This window comes from Stenella coeruleoalba (genome assembly GCF_951394435.1).
Source record: "Stenella coeruleoalba genome assembly, chromosome: 1".
NCBI lineage: Eukaryota > Metazoa > Chordata > Mammalia > Artiodactyla > Delphinidae > Stenella > Stenella coeruleoalba.
The window spans coordinates 6,824,383-6,844,354 of record NC_137169.1 but is presented as its reverse complement, the minus strand read 5'-3'; the positions used below and the strand labels follow the sequence as shown (position 1 = coordinate 6,844,354).

The 19,972-nt window shown below is 50.5% G+C and overlaps 1 protein-coding gene across 2 annotated transcripts in view; it reads left to right on the top strand.

The window, feature by feature from the left end:
• Window positions 1-19,972, top strand: part of LOC307195692 (solute carrier family 2, facilitated glucose transporter member 5) — a gene marked incomplete at its 5' end in the record, with an annotated part of 59,237 nt that overhangs the window by 13,769 nt on the left and 25,496 nt on the right. Inside the window, one exon of one of the 2 annotated variants that reach the window (XM_079940039.1) lies at window positions 12,812-12,865. The exons of the other annotated variant lie outside the window; for it this stretch is intronic. Within the exon in view, the coding sequence (XP_079796165.1) occupies window positions 12,812-12,865 (54 nt within the window). Of the gene's footprint in view, window positions 1-12,811; window positions 12,866-19,972 lie in introns of those variants that run through there. 2 annotated transcript variants of the gene reach the window in all.

Below are 19,972 nucleotides of genomic sequence, written 5' to 3'. Positions count from 1 at the left end.
TGCTACCCCAAAAAGCCTCAGGTTAGCCCATCCGTTGATCCGCTCAACCATTCATTCAGTGTGTTTTTATTGAGCATCTACTATGCACAAAAGCTCTGTGTGTCGGTGGGAATGCTAATGAGAGCTCAGGCATGGATCCTGCCCTCCTAGGAGGAAGGAGAAGTGTAATTACGATGGAAGATGAAACGGGGCTGGAGCAGTAACATCGTGAAAGCTCTGGGGATAGACTTCCAAGCTCATTCTGCTGGTGTGGTGCCTGTGTTTCTGTTTTGCTCTGAGTTTTCAAGGCTGTAATCGTAGGCGAGAATGTCCCCAACTTTTGACTTTCGGGTGTGCTGCTGGCTCAGCGGTCATTTCCAAGTGTGTAGGGTGCTCCTCGCAGCTGACACGTGATCGCCACCCTGTATGTGGGATGCACACTTTGGGTTCTCTTTTTACTCCAGAATTCACCTGATTCTCTCCCCTCCCTGCCGCCCTCTTCTGGCTCAGCTTGGAGTCGTTGACAGAGATGCTGGCAGGGCTTACCGGTGGGTCTGAGATCCTCTTTGTCTACTTAGAGTTTTTTAGCTGGTCTCCTGCCTGGGCCGGGGCTGCCCTTCTCACCTCCTCTTTTCCGTTGCCCTGGGAAGGTTCCGGGCTCCCCGATGAAAGCTCCCAGGAGCCCCACCAGGCTCTGCCCAGGACCTCCCCATGCCCTCCCCCAGCTGCCTTTTCATGTGTGTGTGTGTGTGTGTGTTTTTGGGGGGACCATGCTGCAGGGCATGCGAGATCTTAGCTCCCTGAGAACCCGTGCCCCCTGCAGTGGAAGCACAGAGTCCTAACCACTGGACAGCCAGGGAAGTCCCCCTGACCACCAGATTTTAAATTGGCACCGCCAGCTCTCCCTCCTGCCCAGACTCTTAACCACTGGAGCACCAGGGGAGTCCCTCGTGTGTCTGTCGGCCTCCCTGCCCTTCCTGTAGCGGAGGCAGGAAGCCTGGGGTCCTGCCTGTGAGGCTGACCCCCCCCCCATGTGAGAATGGTCCTCTCCTACAGCTCTGCGGGTGTTTCCAGAGAAAAGGAACACTAGTGAGCAGGGAGGTGAGAATGTGCGGGTGGTTCCCTGCCTCTAGCTAGGAGGGAGAGCTAAAAATAAATGAACTGGGCGAGCCTTGCCCTGAGGAAGAGTGGATCAGCAGCCCTGGCTAGTGCCCAGCTCCCCCGCCCACCCGTGTGGTCCTGGAGGGGATGGGTGGTGCCGTTCTCTGGGTGCTGAAGGCCCCGGGGAGGAAGCACGTGCTCTGAGCAGGTGAGCTGCAGCAGCTTGGGTGCTCAGAGATGCCAAGGGGTGTGGCTCTTCTCCTTACCTGCGCCTTCAGTGTCCCCCACAGAGGACCAGGCTCAAAAACACACCTTTGTTATGGAGCAGTGTTTTCTTCATCTATTTTTAGAAATTCGGTTGTGATCTGGAACTGCCTTTCCTGTCCCTGAAGGGCATTCCGAGGAGCAGGGAAACCAAAGCTGGCGGCTGCTCCCCTTTTCTTCCTGTCCCAGCTTCGGGCAGAGCCCCTGCTGTGGGGCAGGCGGTGGGGTGGGGGGACACAGCAGGGCCGGGGGGCAGGGGGGCTTGCCTTCTGGAGGAGGATGACCGTGAGCGATGGGCCTGATAAACGAGGGTGAATGGCGTCCAGGAAGGAGGAGGAGAAGAGCTATGAGAAGCAGACAAGGATAAAGAGCTGGAGGTGGGGACAGGACCACCTGGGAAACGCCTTTGCAGTTTCAATAGGTTGTCAGGATAGCCCTTATCCAGAATTCAACACTGGAGCAAAGACTTGAAGAGGGTGAGGGCGTGAGCCACGTAGGCGGTTGGGAAAGAGCATTCCAGCTCGAGGGAACAGCCTGTGCAAAGGCCCTGGGGTGGGGTGTGCCTGGCATGTTTGGAGCATTCGGACGCCCATGTGTCTGGAGAAGAGTAAACAGCGGGTACGTAACAGGAATGAGGTCAGAGCTAGACTAGGGTTGGGGACATCGTAAGGAACGTGTGAAATGGGAAGACACCAAGAGCTTTGAGTGGAAGACTGGCTTGATCCGACTTAGGTTTTCAACGAGCCACGCTGCTTCTGTGTTGAGAGTGAGACTGCAGTGGGGACGGGGTGGGGTGGTCAGGGAGATAGAGGGAGACCTGTGAAGAAGCAGTGGCAACTCTCCAGAGAAGGGGTGGTGGTGCTTGCACCGTGGCAGTGGACGTCCAGGTCTGGGTCTGTTTTGAAGGCAGGGCCTGCAGGGCTTACCTATGGATCGGACGTGAGCTGTCGCACAGAGAGAGGGACCAAAGGCCACTCCCAAGTTTGGGGCCTGGACGGCTGGAAGGACGGGGCTCCCGTTAGCTGAGATGGGGAAGCAGGCAGCAGGCTGGGGGTCGAGAGCAGGCATGTGTTTCGGACCTGAGAAGGTTCCGACGTGCTTTAGACACCCACGTGGGGTGTGGAGCAGACAGTGGATGGAGGAGACCGGGCAGAGGTGGGAACCTGGGCTGCCGGCCTCAGGTACTGCGCGGCTCACGACCTCCGCGTCCCGGTGGGAGGGCAGCCTGCGGTGAGGCTGGAGGGGGCGGGAGGGCCCCGTCGCTCACGTCTGCTTTGTGTGCTCCTCGCGCAGCATGAGGCTCTCTCCGAGTACCGGCCCCTCGTGTCCCAGGCGCACCAGCTCCAGCGCCGCACCTCCGCGGCCGATAGGAAGCTGGCCCTCATCCCGCTCATCTTCATCTGCCTCCGGATCTGGAGCACCGTGCGGTTCGTCCTGACCCTCTGTGGCTCCCCGGCAGTGCGGACGCCAGTGCTCGTGGTTCTGCACGTAGGTCTGCCCCGCCCCCGCCCCGCCCCGCCCTCGCGGCTCCCGGCCGACCGCGGGGGTCAGCAGGGTCAGATCCCTGTACCCGGCAGGCAGGCAGGCAGGCGGGGGCTCTGCCCCACCTCGCCTTGCTCGCTGCCCCACAGGGAGCCTTGATGAGAGAAGATGGAAGGTCAGCGTGGCTCGGGGGCAGCCCGGGGGTGTTGAGTTGCTGTCCAGTGGCCTAGGAGTAGCCCCGGGAGAGTTGACTGACCCTGAGTCCTTCCCAGCCCAGAAGACCCGGGGACACGCCTGCAAGTCCAGGCCTGCCCGGTGCTCAGCCCAAGGCCCACGTGGACAGGGTCCCCCGCAGACCAGCCTCAGTGGTGGAGGACCGGTTCCTGGGTCCCCAGCACTTCCCGGCCTCCCTGCGTGTGCTTCTCAGGCCCGCCCCGGCCCCGGCACTCACGCCTCTCCCTTTCTCCCTGCCAGGGGATCGGGAACACCTTTCAGGGGGGCGCCAACTGCATCACGTTCGTCCTCTGCACCCGCACCGTCCGGACTCGTCTCCTCTCCCTCTGCTCCTGCTGCTGCCCTCAGGCTTCCGCTGCCGCCGAGAGCCCGCTGGGCCCCCCAAGGCCCCTGCGCCCTCCACAACGGGCGGGCGAGTCGCAGGGGCCCAGGCGGGCCGCGGATGAACTTCCAAGCACCTGAGCTGCTGCCCCCCTAGTTCTGTGCGTGGGTGCTGCCGACCTGGGGCGGGCGGCGCCGAGTCCCCTCTGCAGGGAGCGGGGCGTCAGCTGCGCTGTCCGCCTTCGGCTGCCGAAGCTCAAGCCCCGTGGGGAGCAGCGCAGACTCGGCTTGTCTACCTCCTCGACCCTCAAGCACGACCCCCTCACACCGCATCCTTCTGCACGCAGGGGAGTTCGCCAGCATGAGGGCTGCACTGAGATTCAGGGAAACCCGTGGGACCCGATCACTGCCAGGTTGCCTGGCGGTCCGGGCGTCTTCGGCCTCATGACCACACAGCACTGTTTACAGCTGGAGGGACCCACACTGGTGGGAAAAGCACATAGAGATATATGTACACTGGGCACCCATCCTCAAGAAAATGTCAGGGGGTACCAGCGACGTGGCCCCCACTGAAGTATCACAGAGCAGACTCCTGGTTTGTCAGGGCGTTGAGATTCCCCCGAGAGCCTGGCTTTTCTCGGATGGCTTTGCTGGTCAACGAAAGGGCCAGTTACCTTTCACCAGGAGGTTCCCCCCTGGTGACCAGCATGAGCACAGCCGCACACAGCTGCAGGGCAGCTGGTCTCCTGGGGCCTCCTGAGTCCTCTCCACGGGCTGCCAGCCCTTGATGTATGGATTGTGTTTGAGTTTCAAGCAGAGGCCAGGATCCAGACTCCTGTCTCCCCCAGGCACTTAAAATTAAAATGCAGGCCCCTCCTCCAATGCGAGGGCTGGAACAGGACAGGAAGAGGCCACTGCAGAAGTCCCCGCAGACGCCCCACTGTCACTTGGGTCTGTTCTTGTAAAGACTGAAACGGGTGAGTCGGGGAAGGATCTGGCTTGTTCACTTCCTAGGTTAATTTTTTATAGGAAAGGCGACCAGAGGGTTAGGGAACACCCAAATACTGATTCCTCCCTGAAGGTGAAGGTTTGGGGGATTGGTTGGGGAGAGTGACGCATGCATCATGGGGTGATTCAAAAGAAAACGGATTTAAAAGAAGCATCCGTATCTCTATAACCTATGACTCTTCCACCAACCCTTTCGTCTTAGGTCAGAAAACAATTTCTCTGTTCAGTCACAGAAGCCACTGGCTAAGAGTGGGAGGTGTAACTGTCACTGTGCGTGCGGGGCCTTGGGGAAGAAAAGTACAACTAACCTGATAGGTGCCCCTCCCTTGGGGCCCATGAGAACTCTGCAAAACTGCTTTTCTGAACCTGTAAAAGGGTTCTGGATTAAAACCAAAGCCACACCCTCCTGTTGATTCCACTTTTACTCTCAAAAGCAAAATCTGTAATAGGAAGAGACTCTGAAAGTAATAGTTCTCTACAGAACTAGGTCCAAAACGCTCCTTTTGGGTTCCCTTTTTAAAAGAAGGTTTTATGAAAATCAGCAAGAGGTGAAACATCCCTTTAGGATTCAAAGAAAGCTCTGGGCTGCCCTACAGAAAGCTACTTGTCAGTAAGGCGGTCTCCTTACAGAAATGGCCCACGTGAGGGGAGTCCAGGGTTCCCCTAAAGACGTTACAGCTCATCATGGGTGCCTAGCTGGTAGAGAGCCTCACGTTAGCTTCTAGAATGGAGCAGAAATTCAGGAAGTTGCCTGCTGCAAAAGAGAAGGTGACTCACGGCTGAGCTAGAGTATGGGCCCTGGGGGAATGATGCTCGAATACCTCTTGTTCTGAAGGGGGCCCCAGAGGCCTTGGCTCAGATGGTGCAACATCGATGCCCGCTGGGCATGGCCTCTAAGGACAGGCCTGAGACCTGGGATTCCCCAGACCGGCTGCAGCCGGAAAACACCCGCAGAGGGAGTCGGGGCTCAGAGAAGAACATCTCCGTGTGCCCGGGCCTCCCTCACGTTCTCATTCCACCTGTGAGTTGCCGCTGCTGAGTATTTCCATTTCCCTCCCTCTGCTCCCCACCCTGTCTCTGCAGACGGGTGAACATGTTACTGCGAGTGGCGGACACATGCGGGCAGGGGAGGGGCTCGTGCTGGTGCCCGGAGCGTTGCAAACAGCACCATCGTGAAGCCCAGGAGGGTCTCCTGCCTCGGATCAGAGCCAGACAGAAGCGCGTTCCTCTTACACGTGGCTGGGCGCCCGTGGGTTCTCTCTCTCGGCCAGTGTACTTAATGTTTATCCACCCTCAGCCCCCGGGCACAGCTGTGTGGCCTCGGCCTGGACAGGGGCTGTGTCTCAGCCCCCAGCCCCTCTCTTCTCAGGCACTTGCTGAACCTTGGTCTTTTCCTCAGGTTTACGAAACACTTTCTGCCTCTTTGTGCTTCAGAGTCGTGTCTGTCTGTTTTTGTTTTTTAATAAAGATTATGATTTGGCCCAGCGTTAAGGGTGCAGACAGAGCTCTGCCTGTGTCCATAGCAAGAAAAGAACATTTTTGCAGGCTTCCCATCTCGGCATAATGGCATCGCGGGAGGTTTCGTGCATGTGCAGAATTGTAATGCAAACCCTGACCGTCTGGGTCAAGGCCAAAGTCTTGCTATTTTAAATTAAATAAACTATATTTCTTTTGTGTATTTGGTAAACCGACTGCCGTTGATGTGGGTGCGGGTCGGCAGTGCGGCTCAGACGGGCCTGTGCTGTGGGGCAGGTCCAGAGCTTTCCACACGGTTGGGCCCTGGAGACCACGTCTGTGTCCTTCTCTCTGGGCAAATGCTGTCGGGTAGGTGGCCACCTGGTTGGTATAGCCAGCTTCTCCTGAGTTTGCCTGATAGAATCCCTCGTCTGGGTTGGGGAGCAGGGGTGGTGGTGTTTAGAATACAGATTCCAAGGCCCCGTCCCATATGAGGATCAACAGAGCCAAGTTCCAAGGACCCGCAGCTTAGGGCTAAACTCTCACGAGTGAGACACTCCAGATACTGGGCCACCAACCATGTCTCCCTTCTTGCGTGATTCTGTCCCGACACCCGGTGACCCTCTGCAGTGGCAACTAAGGCTCCCCGGTGGCCGGGAACTGCTGGCGCACAAGGGCTCTTCTCTGAAGGAAGCAGCCTTCCAAAACCAGCCATCGAAGCCAGCTGCCTCGTTCGGTGCAGACCTTCGCAGCCCTGCAGCCCTGCCATCAAGTCTTTTTTTTTTTTTTTAACTGCTACATCTTGGGAACTTTGCTCCCAGAAGCGTTCCTTTTTTATTTGTTCTACTTTCTGGATTTTGTAAAGCTAAAAATACATCAACTGTCAAGAGGATGAGAGGACAAGCCACAGACTGGAAGAAAATATTTGCAAAAGACATATCTGTGTATCTATACAAGATGATGGATGCTAACCTATTGTCATCATTTCACAATGTATGTGAATTGCCTTCACACTGTACACCTTGAACTTATACAGTGAGGTGTGTCAATTATTTTTCAGTGAAACTGGGGATTGGGGGGAATACACATCTGATAAAGGACTGTTACCAAAATATACAGCAGACCCTTTTTTTTTCAAATTTTTATCTTTATTTATTTATTTTTGGCTGCGTTGGGTCTTCGTTGCTGCACGTGGGCTTTCTCTAGTTGTGGCGAGTGGGGCCCACTCTTCGTTGCAGGGCACAGGCTTCTCATTCTAGTGGCCTCTCTTGTTGCAGAGCACGGGCTCTAGGCATGCAGGCTTCAGTAGTTGTGGCTCGTGGGCTCCAGAGCGCAGGCTTAGTAGTTGTGGCGCACGGGCTTAGCTGCTCTGCGGCATGTGGGATCTTCCCGGACCAGGGCTCGAGCCCCTGTCGCCTGCATTGGCAGGCGGATTCTTTTTCGTTTTGTTTTGTTTTGTTTTTTGTTTTTTTGTTTGTTTTTTTTTTCCAGTACGTGGGCCTCTCACTGTTGTGGCCTCTCCCGTTGCGGAGCACAGGCTCCGGACGCGCAGGCTCAGCGGCCGTGGCTCACGGGCCCAGCCGCTCCATGGCATGTGGGATCTTCCCGGACAGGGGCACGAACCCATGTCCCCTGCATTGTCAGGCAGACTCTCAACCACTGTGCCACCAGGGAAGCCCGGCAAGCGGATTCTTAACCACTGCGCCACCAGTGAAGCCCTACAGTGGACATTTAACACTCAGCAATAAGAAAACAAACAACCCGATTAAGAAATGGACCAAAGACCTTAACAGCCGCCTCACCAAATAAGATACAGAGATAGCAAATAAGCACGTGAAAAGATGCTCCACATCATGTGCCACCAGTTAACACAAGTTAAAACAGCGAGATACCGCTACCCACCTCTTAGAGTGGCCACGATCCAGGACATCGACAGCACCAAATGATGGCGAGGATGTGGAGGAACAGGAACTCTCATTCACTGCCGGTGGGAATGCAAAATGGTGCAGCCACTTTGGAAGAGAGTTGGGCAGTTTCTTACAAAACTAAACATACTCTTCCCAGCAATCACGCCCCTTGGTATTTACCGAAATGAGTGGAAAACTTATGTCCACACAAAAACCTACACACAGATGTTCATAGCAGCTTTATCCATAAGTGCCCAAAACTTGGAAGTAGTTAAGATGTCCTTCAGCAGAGGAATGGATAAATAAACTGCTGCCTCCAGACAATGGCGTATTACGCAGCACTAAAGAGAAATGGAGCCCTCAAGCCATGGAAAGACATGGAGGAAACTTACATGCTTTACTGAGCGACAGAATTCGATCTGAAAAGGCTGCATGCTGTACGATTCCAACTATAGGACATTCTGGAAAAGGCAGAACTATGGAGACAGTAAAAAGATCAGTGGTTGCCAGGGGTTGGGGTGAGGGAGGTGGAGCACAGGGGATTTTTAGGGCAGTGAAACCACTCTGTATGACCCTATGATGATGGATACCTGTCAATACACACTTGTCCAAACACACCATGTCCAACACCAAGAGTGAGCCCTAATGTGAACTCTGGACTCTGGGTGATAATGACGTGTCAGTGCAGGTTCATCCCAGGTGACAAGGGTACCACCTGGGTGGGAGGTGGTGATGCTGGGGAGGGCTGTGCAGGTGTAGGAGCTGGGGGCACATGGGAAATCTGTATCTTCCCTTCAATTTTGCTATAAACCTAAAACTGCTCTACGAAAATAAAGTCTTAATATAATTAATTAATTTAAAAATACATTGACCAGCCCCTAGAAATGCCTTGCATCTTTTTTATATTAATTTTGTTATTAAGATGCAACTGGCGGGGAGGGATAGATTGGGAGTCTGGGATTGACATGCACACACTGCTGTATTTAAAATAGATAACCAACAAGCATCTACTATAGAGCAGGGAACTCTGCTCAATACTATCTAATAACCTGAATGGGAAAGAATTTGAAAAAGAATAGATACATGTATATGTATAACTGAATCACTTTGTTGTACACCTGAAACTAACACAACATTGTTAATTACGCTCCAGTATAAAATAAAAATTAAAAAGAAATTAAAAAAAATAAAAACAATAAAATTATTACACTCAAAAAGATACAGCATACACAAACTTAAACAATACAAAATTAGCAGTGTCCTGTCCTGTTTCTTCCGGGCAACCACTTGGGAGGGTGTTTTAGCTACTCTCTCTTGCCTTGGTCTCCATACCTTGAACCAGATGCTACGTGCTTACCTGTGAGAAAATGGAAGAAGCCTTTCCCGGCCGGCGCTGAGAGACCTTCCCGAGACCCTCCACTCATTAGGTGCTGTGTACCTCTCCCCATCCACCCCATCTCCCCTCGGTGACCCTTCATCACCTCTTCCCCGACCTTCCCACCAGCCCCCTCATCCTGCTTAGGGAGGCTCTGAGCACCACCCAAGGCACAGTCTGGCCAGGCGACCCGGCCTGAGGGACTCCAGGGGATGCAGTGAACAGTCCAAGCCCTCAGGCCTCCTCTCTGGAGTCCCCCTCTCTGGAGTCACCTCCGCCTTCCTCACTCCAGCAAACAGCACACCTTTCCATGCTGGTGATGCTTGTGGTTTCTCCCAACCCCAGCAAGCAATCGTCTGACACCAGCTGTAGGACCAGCTGGGTGTCCTGCAGTTCAGTTCTGACACTGTCTACCTGGAGACAGCATCATACCCACAGGTGAAGGTCTCAGTCCCAAAGACAGTCTCCCCACTTCAGATACCAACTGAAAGTCCAGGTTGTCACCTGGGCTTCTGCCCAACCACCGTAGGCTGGAGATTCCCACTGGAGACCCCCTCTTTGGGTTCGATTAATTTGCTAGATTAACTCACGGAAGTCAGAGAAACATTTTACTTATTAGATCACTGGTTATTACCATGGACATAATTCAAGAACAGCCCGATGGCAGAGATGCACAGGACAAGGTATGGGGAAGGGACACAGAACTTCCATGTCCTCCAAGTCCTACTCTCCCCAAACCTCTGTGTTTTCCTGTCCTTTTGGGTTTTTATGGAGGCTTCATTATATGATTGATTAAATCACTGGCTACTGGTGGTTTATTCAACCTCCAGCCCCTCTCTCCTCCCAGGAGGCTGGCGGCGTAGGACTGAAATTTCCAACTCCCTAATCACAGGGTTGGTTCCCCTGGCAACCAGCCCCATCCTTTGCTTACCTAGGGGCTTTTCCAAAAGTCACCTCATTGACATAACAGAGACACTCTCAATGCTGAGGAGATTCCAAGATTTTAGGATCTATGTGCCAGGATGGGATGAAGACCAAATAATGTATTTCTGATGATAAATCACAATATCACGGTGCTGCTCCCTCCTGCCCCATGCTGTCCCCTCTCCCTGGAAAGCCCTTCTCTTCCCTTCTTGCTTGGCTCCCTGCTTCTGCCCTTAGCCAGCAGACACCCTGAAGACCACCTCCCTCTGCTCCACGGCCTTCTAAGCAGACCTCTGAGATGCAACGGTGTCCATAAAGACCAGAAGTTCCAGGGACCACTCTACCTGGCCAGTTCCCCCAGAGCCTGCCCGGTTCTGGGCACAGGGTGAGACGCTAGGGCCAGCCCAGCATGCACGTGGGGCTTAAGCCTTTCACATCCAAAAAGTTAGAAGTTTGGGAGGAAGAGGTAAATGACTTCTTTTTAAAAAAAATATATTTATTTATTTGTTTGTTTGTTTTTGGCTGCGTTGGGTCTTGTTGCTGCGCACAGGCTTTTCTCCAGTTGTGGCGAGCGGGGGCTACTCTTCGTTGCTGTGCGCGGGCTTCTTATTGCGGTGGCTTCTCTTGTTGTGGAGCACAGGCTCTAGGCATGCAGGCTCAGTAGTTGTGGCTCACGGGCTCTAGAGCGCAGGCTCAGTAGTTGTGGTGCACGGGCTCAGTTGCTCCACGGCATGTGGGATCTTCCCAGACCAGGGCTTGAACCCATCTCCCCTGCATTGGCAGGAGGATTCTTAACCTCTGCGCCACCAGGGAAGTCCCTAAATGACTTTCTGAATGAAGCATGTGGGTTCCCCCACCAAAATAAACCCCAAAACTCAGAATCACTTATTGGAGCAGAATCCAGGCTCCATGAAGGAAAGGTTTGCCTGGTGTTATGGGGTCAGGACATTGATAATAGCTGACAGCTAATGTTTACTGAGCTCTTATTACATCTGGGGCCAAATGAGGTCACGCTTCTCAACAGAGGCCCTAGTGACCACACAGGTTGCAGGCCTCCCATAGAGTCGGCCCAGCCTGTTGATAAGGCAAAGCCGTGCATTGCTTGCAGGATAAGGAAAAGCACTCCCAACAGGGCCTTAATAGGGTCTCAGAGTGGGAGGGACATTTAGTGGGATATTTAGTGAATTTTTTTTTTTTTTTTTTTTTTTTTGCCGCACAGCACAGCTTGCAGGATCTTAGTTCCCCAGCCAGGGATCAAACCCGTGCCCCCTGCGATGGAAGCATGGACCCCTAACCCCTGGACCACCAGGGAATTCCCTTTAGCAGCATGTTTGAAGTGTGGTTTAAGGTGGGCCTTTTAATGTGCTGGGGATTGGGCGAGGGTCACGACATCCCAGTTTTGCATCAGTGGGCATAGTAGGGTAAGCATCTGGAGGTGAAGAATTTCAAGAGTTTTGGGTGGAAACTGTGACGATGCTTTCTGTTCAAGAATGCATGGTTTCTTAAAAGTTCTTGGAGGGAAGTAGAAGTTACTTGTGGAAACAAAAAAATGTTGCCCACAATTCCAGTTCTACAAGGATGAAGTAATTAGCCCCTGACCTATAGCAAACCCTGAAAGGAATTCAGGATGAAGTACTCTGTGTTTTGGGCACATGGGGCCCAAGATAGTTAAGATACATGTCTGAGAAAGAATTTTGATGACCCCAGATTCTACGCACCTTCCCATGCATAGCAAAGCACTAACATCATTAACTGGAGATATCTGTTTTCTGTGATTAGCATTAATCTTTTAACAAGATGTAGGCTTGGCTACATGTATTTCCCAGTCAAAAAATTTCATATATATGCTCCTCCAATACCTTTTTCGGAGCAGTTTCTCAGAGCTCTCTGAGAGGCTGTATCCTGGGCCATAGTCATCAGTAAGATACTGAATAAAACTCAACTCACAGCCCTTACGTCGAGCTTTTATTTTTTTCCAGATGACACTTGCAACTTATATCTTTCTGGGCCAGTCTCCTGGGGGTAGTAAAGTGATGCTGATGAGGGCAGCCACGTCTTTACCCAGCCATGTCTTGGCAGACAAACCATGGTCCAAGAAAGGGGGTCAGGAGAGACAGGTGTGTGAACAACGAGGCTCTGGAAGGAGAGAAACCGGGTCAACCAGGCCTCTGCCGTTCCTAATGGTGTCACTCTGGGCAAAGAACTGTGACCTCTCTTAGTCTCGATTTCATCTAAAAAGGAGATAATAATGAAACTAACATGAGACCCAGTGCTTAGTACAAGGACTGAGCCAGAGGAAAGCTCTACAAGACGCAGCTGTCATTATTCTCCGTCAGCTTTTCTTGTGTTACCTAAGAGCCCCTGAAGGGTCTACTACTTCCTGCCCCTTCCCCACAGCTGAATCCTCCCCTCTGTTTCCAGTGCCCCAGGCCCAGTTCCAGACGGAACAATCTCACACCTGCTCTTGTTGAGCAGTACCTATTTAACAAGCATCTGGGGAATTTCCCATGACCATTATGTCAGAGATGGGAGCAGACTCTCCCTTTCGCTAACATTTTCTGTAGCTTCTCTTCTCCCTGGCACCCAGCAAATCACTGGATTTGCCTGGACCTGTTGCATCTGGGAGAGCTTCTCTCAAACACCAGCAGACAGCGTTTGTCTCTTCCCTGTCTCGGCACCACCACCCCAGGAGGAAAAGCAGACGGGGAGCGTTGGGCGTCGGAGGGCAGGTGCTGTCTGAAGTTACCCAACCAGCGCCATGATGAGTGACATGAGTGACGAGGAGAGCATTGGGGACGCTGTGTCAGCCCTGGGGGTGAGTCCGCCCTGGCTGGGCACAGATCCAGGAGACCTCGGGGCTGGGTGTCCACGGAGAGTCGCCGATGCCACGTTCAGGAAAAGCGTGGAGCAGTGGTTCTGACTTTCTTGAGAGCCGGGACCACCCGGGGTTCTGGTTAAAATGCAGGTTCTGATTGAGTGGGTCTGGGGTGGAGTCTGAGTCTGTATTTTTCACAAGCTCCCAGGTAAGGCAGCTGCTGCAGACCCAGGAGACCTAGAGGAACTCTGGTTCCGGGGGCTTCAAAAGCGTGGGCGGATGCTTGCAGGGCTTGGCTTCAAGGAGAACTTGGGTGGCCCGGCAGTACCCACTGGGCTTCTAGATTCCGTAATATGCTCCTTAAGGCCTCAGGCTGGACACGTAAAATGTATTCTCTGGCCCTGGGGCGTCACGTAGCACTAGATTCTGTGGGACGCTGTAACCGTTCAACAACGGACCAGCGGGAGGCGGGGGTGGCGTTGATTTACAGCCTGTGCTGATATCTGCGATGCTCCCACCGAGGTTCTTTTCAACGGACTGTAGGGAAGAGTGTGAGCTTCAGGGGAAAGTCGCGCATGGTTTACAGCATCCTTCCCGCTGGTACAGCACTCTGCCCCTGTACTACCTTTGAGCTTACAATTCTGCAAGTTGTAGGTAACTGATGCTGGAACTCACACAACTCAACATCAAAAAGCCCCAAACAACCCAATTTTAAAATGGGCAGAGGATCCGAATAGACATTTTTCCAAAGACATACAGATGGCCAACAGGCACATGAAAAGATACTCAGTATTACTAATCATCAGGGAAATGCGATGAGATATCACCTCACATCTTTCAGGGCGGCTGTTATCAAAAAGACAAAAAGTAAGTATTGATGAGGATGTGGGGAAAAGGGGACCCTCGCACTGCTGGTGGAAATGTAAACTGGCCCAGCTGTAAACTGGCCCAGCCACTATGGAAAACAGTATGGAGGTTCCTTAAAAAATTAAAAATAGCACTACCATATGACCCAGCAATTCCACTCCTGGGTATTTATCCAAAGAAAATGAAAACACTAATTTGAAAAGATATATGAACCCCTATGTTCACTGCAGCATTATTTACAATAGCCAAGATATGGAAGCAACCCGTGTCCATTGAAATATGAATAAAGAAGAGGTGGTGGGAATTCCCTGGCGGTCCAGTGGTTAAGATTCTGCACTTTCACTGCCAAGGGCAGGAGTTCAATTCCTGGTCAGAGAACTATGATTCTGCAAGCTGGGAGACACAGCCAAGAAGAAGAGGTGGTACACACACACACACACACACACACACACACACATACACACACAGTGGAATACTACTCAGCCATAAAAAAGAATGAAATCTTGCCAGTGGAACTAGAGGGTATTATGCTAAGTGAAACAGGTCAGACAGAGAAAAACAAATACTCTAGGATTTCACTTATATGTGGAATCTAAAAGACAAAACAAATGAACAAACATAACAAAAGAGATTCAGAGTCATACTTACAGAGAACAAACAGGCAGTTGCCAGAGGGGAGGGAGGTGGGAGGAGGAGAGAAATAGATGAGGGAGAGTAAGAGTACAAACTTCTAGTTACAAAATAAATGAGTCACAGGCATGAAATGTACAGTGTGGGGAATATAGTCAATAACTATGTAGTATCTTTGTACGGTGACCTATTTCATGTAACTAGACTTATCGTGGTGATCACTTTGAAAAGGATAGAAATATAGAATAACTGTGTTGTGCACCAGGAACTAACATAGCGCTGTAGGTCAATTATACTCCAAAAACAACAAACAAACTCACAGAAAAAGAGGTCAGATTCGTGGCTGCCAGAGGCAGGGGGAAGGGAATTGGAGGAAGGTGGTCCAAAGGTACAAACTTCCAGTTATAAGATAAATGTTAGGGATGTAAAGTACCACATGATAAATATAATTAATATCGCTGTATGTTATATATCAGAGGTCCCCAACCTTTGTGGCACGAGGGACCGGTTTGGTGGAAGACAATTTTTCCACGGACGGGGCTGGGGGGCAGGTGGGGATGGTTCAGGTGGTAATGCCAGCGACGGGGAGCAGCAGGTGAAGGTTCACACTCTCCTGCTGTGCGGCCCGGTTCCTAACAGGCCTGGACTGGTACCGGTACTGGGGGTTGGGGAACCTTGTTATAGATGAAAGTTAAGAGAGTAAATCCTAAGCATTCTTATCACAAGGAAAATATTTTTTTTCTTTTTCTTATATTTTGTATCTATAGGAGATGACGGATGCTCACTAAATCATTTCGTGATGCACGAGAGTCAAACCATTATGCTGTACACCTTACATTCAAACCGTGCTGTCAGTTACATCTCAATAAAACTGGAAGGAAAAATGTCATAATTTTTACCTTTTTTCTTGAAAATTATCCTCTAACACTATTAATGTAAGGTCACTAACCCCAGAGTCAGAAAGACACGGGCAAAGAAAGACACGGGCAAAGACACGGGCAAATTTCTCCTTTTACTAAGGAGAAATTCACAGAAAATTAACCTTTTTAAAGTGTACAGTTCGGCGGCATTTAGTACCTTCACAGTGTTATATAACCACCACTCTATCTAGTTCCAAAATATCTGCATCACCTGCAAAGGAAACCCCACACCCATTAAGCAGTCACTCCCCATCCCCTCTCCCCGCAGCCCCCGGCAACCACCAATTTGCTTTCTGTCTCTTTGGAATTACCTTTTCTGGATTTCTCATATAAATAGAATCATACAGTATGTGACCTTTTTGTGCCTGGCTTCTTTCACCTAGCATAATATTTTCGAGGTTCACGTAGCTTGTGTCAGGACTTCATTTCTTTTTATAGCTGCATAATCTGTTGTGTGTATATATCACAATTTGTTTATCCAGTCATCCATTGGTGGCCGTGTGGGCTGTTTCCCCTTTCTGGCTATTGTGAATAGCGTTGTTGTGAATATGCAGATACATATATTTGCTTGAGTGCCAGTTTCTGTTTTTACTCTTTTGGAATTAAAAGATATCTAGGAGTAGAATTGCTGAGTCACATGGTAATTCTGTTTAACTTCTTAAGGAATCACCAAACTGCTTTCCACAGCAGTTGCACCATTTTACGTTCCCACTGGCAACATACAATGGTTCCAGTTTCTCCACATCCTTGCTCACGACATGGATGAACCTTGATGACATTATGCTAAGTGAAATAAGACAGTCAAAAGGACAAATACTCTACGATCCCACTTATAGGAAACAACTAAAGTAGTCAGGTTCATAGAAACGAAAAGTAAAACAGAGGTTGCCAGAGCTGGGGGGAATTATTGTTGAATGGATTTAGAGCCTTAGTTTAGCATGATGAGAAAGTTCTGGAGACTGGTTGTACAACAGTGAGTATACTTAGCACTACTGAAATGTACACCTAAAAAAGCCAATTTTTGTTATAAGTTTTTTACCACAGTTTGAAAAAAAAAAGAGCTGTCTACCCAAGGCAATGTGTAACCAACGAACCACTTGGGTCCCTGAGAAGCTTCCTGAGCCCCTGGCTTTCATGCATTCTGTCCATGATTCCCAAAGGTCACTCTTTAGTGCATGGGCACTCTGATAGGTGAGGTCAAATTCTATTCTTGGAAAGAAAACTTAGGAACCTTGTATCATCTCTGAAGTTTACTCACCGGGTGTGTCAGCATGAGCCACAGCCTTTCTGCCTTGGGGGCATCTGATAAAATCTTGGCCTGTGGAGCAAGAAGGTTTGGACCAGGCTTGGTTTCTCCCTCTTCCTTCCACCTACGTTGCAGAGTTGGGTTCCGATGGCCAGAATCCAGGCAGGCCTGGGTGAGGTGTAGCTGGCCCCACTGGGCACTGGGCTTGGGAAGTCTTGTGTCATCCTACCAGGCCCCCTGCAGCAGGAGCGCTGCCTGTGTAGATAGCTGGATGCATGCCGGGACCTGCTAATTACTTCTTCCTTATCTACACCTGGAATGGGGATGACCCAGAGCTCTTTCCTGCCTTCCCACCCCTCCCTCCAATCAAGCAATCCACACTCACTCTGCACCTTGGTAGCAGCCTCGTTTTGTGCCCTCCGAGGCACGTGCAGGCGCTTCTGCTATAATGCGATGCACATGTTCCTAAAGAACTCCACTTTCTATCATATGCCACATAAGTAAATAACCGGATTTAAGGGGAAAATAGGGTTGCGGCAGACCCCCACGCAATTTTAAAATCTGAACACAAAAAACAAATACAGTCCTAATGAAAACAGCAGCCTGGGTAAATCTCCACTGACATTTGCACCCAGCAGCTAGGGGGTTCTCACTTTCTTCTTTAAAATGAGTGTTCTTAGGCCATTCGCTTCCAGTTGAGAGCCATGTCATCACATTTTAAAACCCGATTTAGGCTGTAGTCAAAACAAACAAATACATACATACATACATATATATATATATATATAGAGAGAGAGAGAGAGAGAGAGAGAGAGAGAGAGAGAGAGAGAGAGAGAGAGAGAGAGATGTCTTCACAGCTTCTTCAAGGGTCCTTTCCCATTTTCTGTCCTAACAGACTTTCAGGCAAATGTTTGATGGTTATATCAGTAAGAAATGGGTTTGGCCGCAAGTGACAGAAAATGAAAAGGAGGAGTGTTTTTCTTTCATGGAAAGTCCAGGCAGTGGTCTGGGCAGGAGCAGCACTTTGAAGGGGAAGGGACCCAAGCTCCTTCCATCTCCTTGCTCTGTCCTGTGTGGCTTCAACCTTGTGGCCCAAGCTGGTGGCACCCGTATTCCAGGCAGCAGGATGGCAAAAGGAACAAAGAAGAGAGAAAGGTTCTTACAAGCCAGTACGCGACACCTTCACATACGTCGCTTTAGATAGAACTTGTCGTATGTCCCTGCCAACCGCAAGGGTGATGGGAAACCTAGTCTTTCCTTTGGGCAGCCTCAGGTCCTGCCCCAAATTCTATTACTAGAAGGACTGGGCAAATGGATTTGAGGATGGGTTGGGGGAGCCGCAGCAGTCTGTACAATAGAGGCCCACGACAAAACTTTAAAATTCCAGAACATTCCTAGGAGAGATGAGACCAAGAGTGACTTAAAGTCCTGGTATCATCTGGTCTCAGAATGATGCCGGAAACTCGGTATCTGTGGTAGTGCCAAATCTCGGAGAGTTTTGGATGAAGTAGAAAAGAATGGCTTTACTGCTTTGCCAGGCAAAGGGGGACACAGTGGGCTCGTGCCCCTCACAAACTGTATGTCCCAACCCGGGAGGATTTGGTGAGGAGTTTTATAGCTATAGTTCAAGGATGGGGTTGCTGATAAGATTAGGGTGTGTGCAGGGCCTGTACTCCTTTAATCTGGTCTCAGGTAATCTGATGAGCTTCTGTGGTTCCTTTAATCTGGCCTCCTGTGGCCTTCTTGAAAACCTTCTCTGGAATGAAGAATGCTGACATCTTCCATTTGTTGGGGGTTTTAGTTCCATAAAGAGCTTAAAGATATTGTCATGTGCATCCCTGGAGGCAGAACCAGGACCTGCCCCAAGGCTGCACTATTGTTTCTTGGGTGTTCCTCCCTTGTCTCTGCATCCCTTCCCGTCCCTGATTGGCAACTGTTCAAATCTGCCCTTTGGAACTGAGGGACGGTCATGGAGGCTGGAGTCTGTTCCCTACAAACAAGAAAGGGGGGGGACAGAAAGGCTTCTGTGCCCAAGAGCACCACAGGGTCCTGCTCGGTTTCAAGAAGAGCCCAGGGATTTGCCGACCTGCTTTGTGATGCTAATTCAACAGCTTACATCCTGGTTAAATTTTCCTATACAAACTTTTTTTTTTAATTCTGAAAAGCTTCATTTTCAGATAGACCATTTTTATTGTTTGTTTTATTTTAAAAGTGATACAAAAATCCTCTTAATTCCCCTTGGTGTCAGTCACCTAGTTTTGTCAATTTTACAACCTAAATGTCTCTCAGATGCATTTGCTTCTCTAATCTCTGCCACCACGCAGGTCCAAGTCACTGGCATATTTCACTTGCTCTGCAGCAAAGAACACCTCCCTCTCCTCTTCCCCAAATCCACTGGTCTCTTGTCCCCTCATCAGTTCTCCTCTAGGCAGCCACAGTAAACTTTTCAAAACACCAATCTGGTCACCCTCCACCCTCTAAGGCCTTCTTTCTGCTCCTAGAACAAAAATGAAGCTCCTTCACATGGTCTATAGGTGCTAAATACAGTCTGGCCCTGCCTACCTCCCCAGCCTCCTTCTCCGTCCAGCCTTCCTTTCTGCTTTGTGCTCTTCAGCTACACTGATTGCAATTTCTCTTGTACCACAGGACCTTGGCACATACTATTCCCTATCTGGAAGGCTCTCTCCACCACCCCGTCCCCACCCCACCCCCCTTTGCTTAGGTAAGCTCTATTCATCCTTCCTTCCCATCTCAGCTCAAGCTCACTTTTGTTTTGTTTTGTTTTGTTTTGTTTGCGGTCCGCGGGCCTCTCACTGTTGTGGCCTCTCCCGTTGCGGAGCACAGGTTCCGGACGTGCAGGCTCAGTGGCCATGGCTCACGGTCCTAGCCGCTCCGCGGCATGTGGGATCTTCCCGGACCGGGGCACGAACCTGTGTCCCCTGCATCGGCAGGCGGACTCTCAACTACTGCACCACCAGGGAAGCCCCAAGCTCACTTTTTTAGGAAAGCCTTCCCTGACCAGCCCCTCAACTCCCTTCTTTAGAGTTCTTTTGTAGTTATAAATTCATCAGTGTATTTATCTGACTGAATTCTGCTTTCTTAACTGGAGTCTAAGCTGCTTGAGGACAAGGCTTTGTTTTCTTTTTTGCACCCTGTTGTATCCCCCCTCTAGGACAGTAGTAGACTCAGTACATATAAATGTAAACATATGCTAGGATTGAAACCATTCCTAATCTCACATCCCAGAATAACCACTGTTTTCAGATTCTGATAAGTCTTCTAAAATCCTGTGCTAACATATTTACATTTTATGTTAATAATAACGTTTAATAGTAATAATATATGTTAATAATAATGATTTGGGAATTGAGATCTGGGACCCAAATCTTCACGTCAGAATCCTTGACAAGCAAGGATCTTAGCAAGCACTTTCCCCACTGTGAC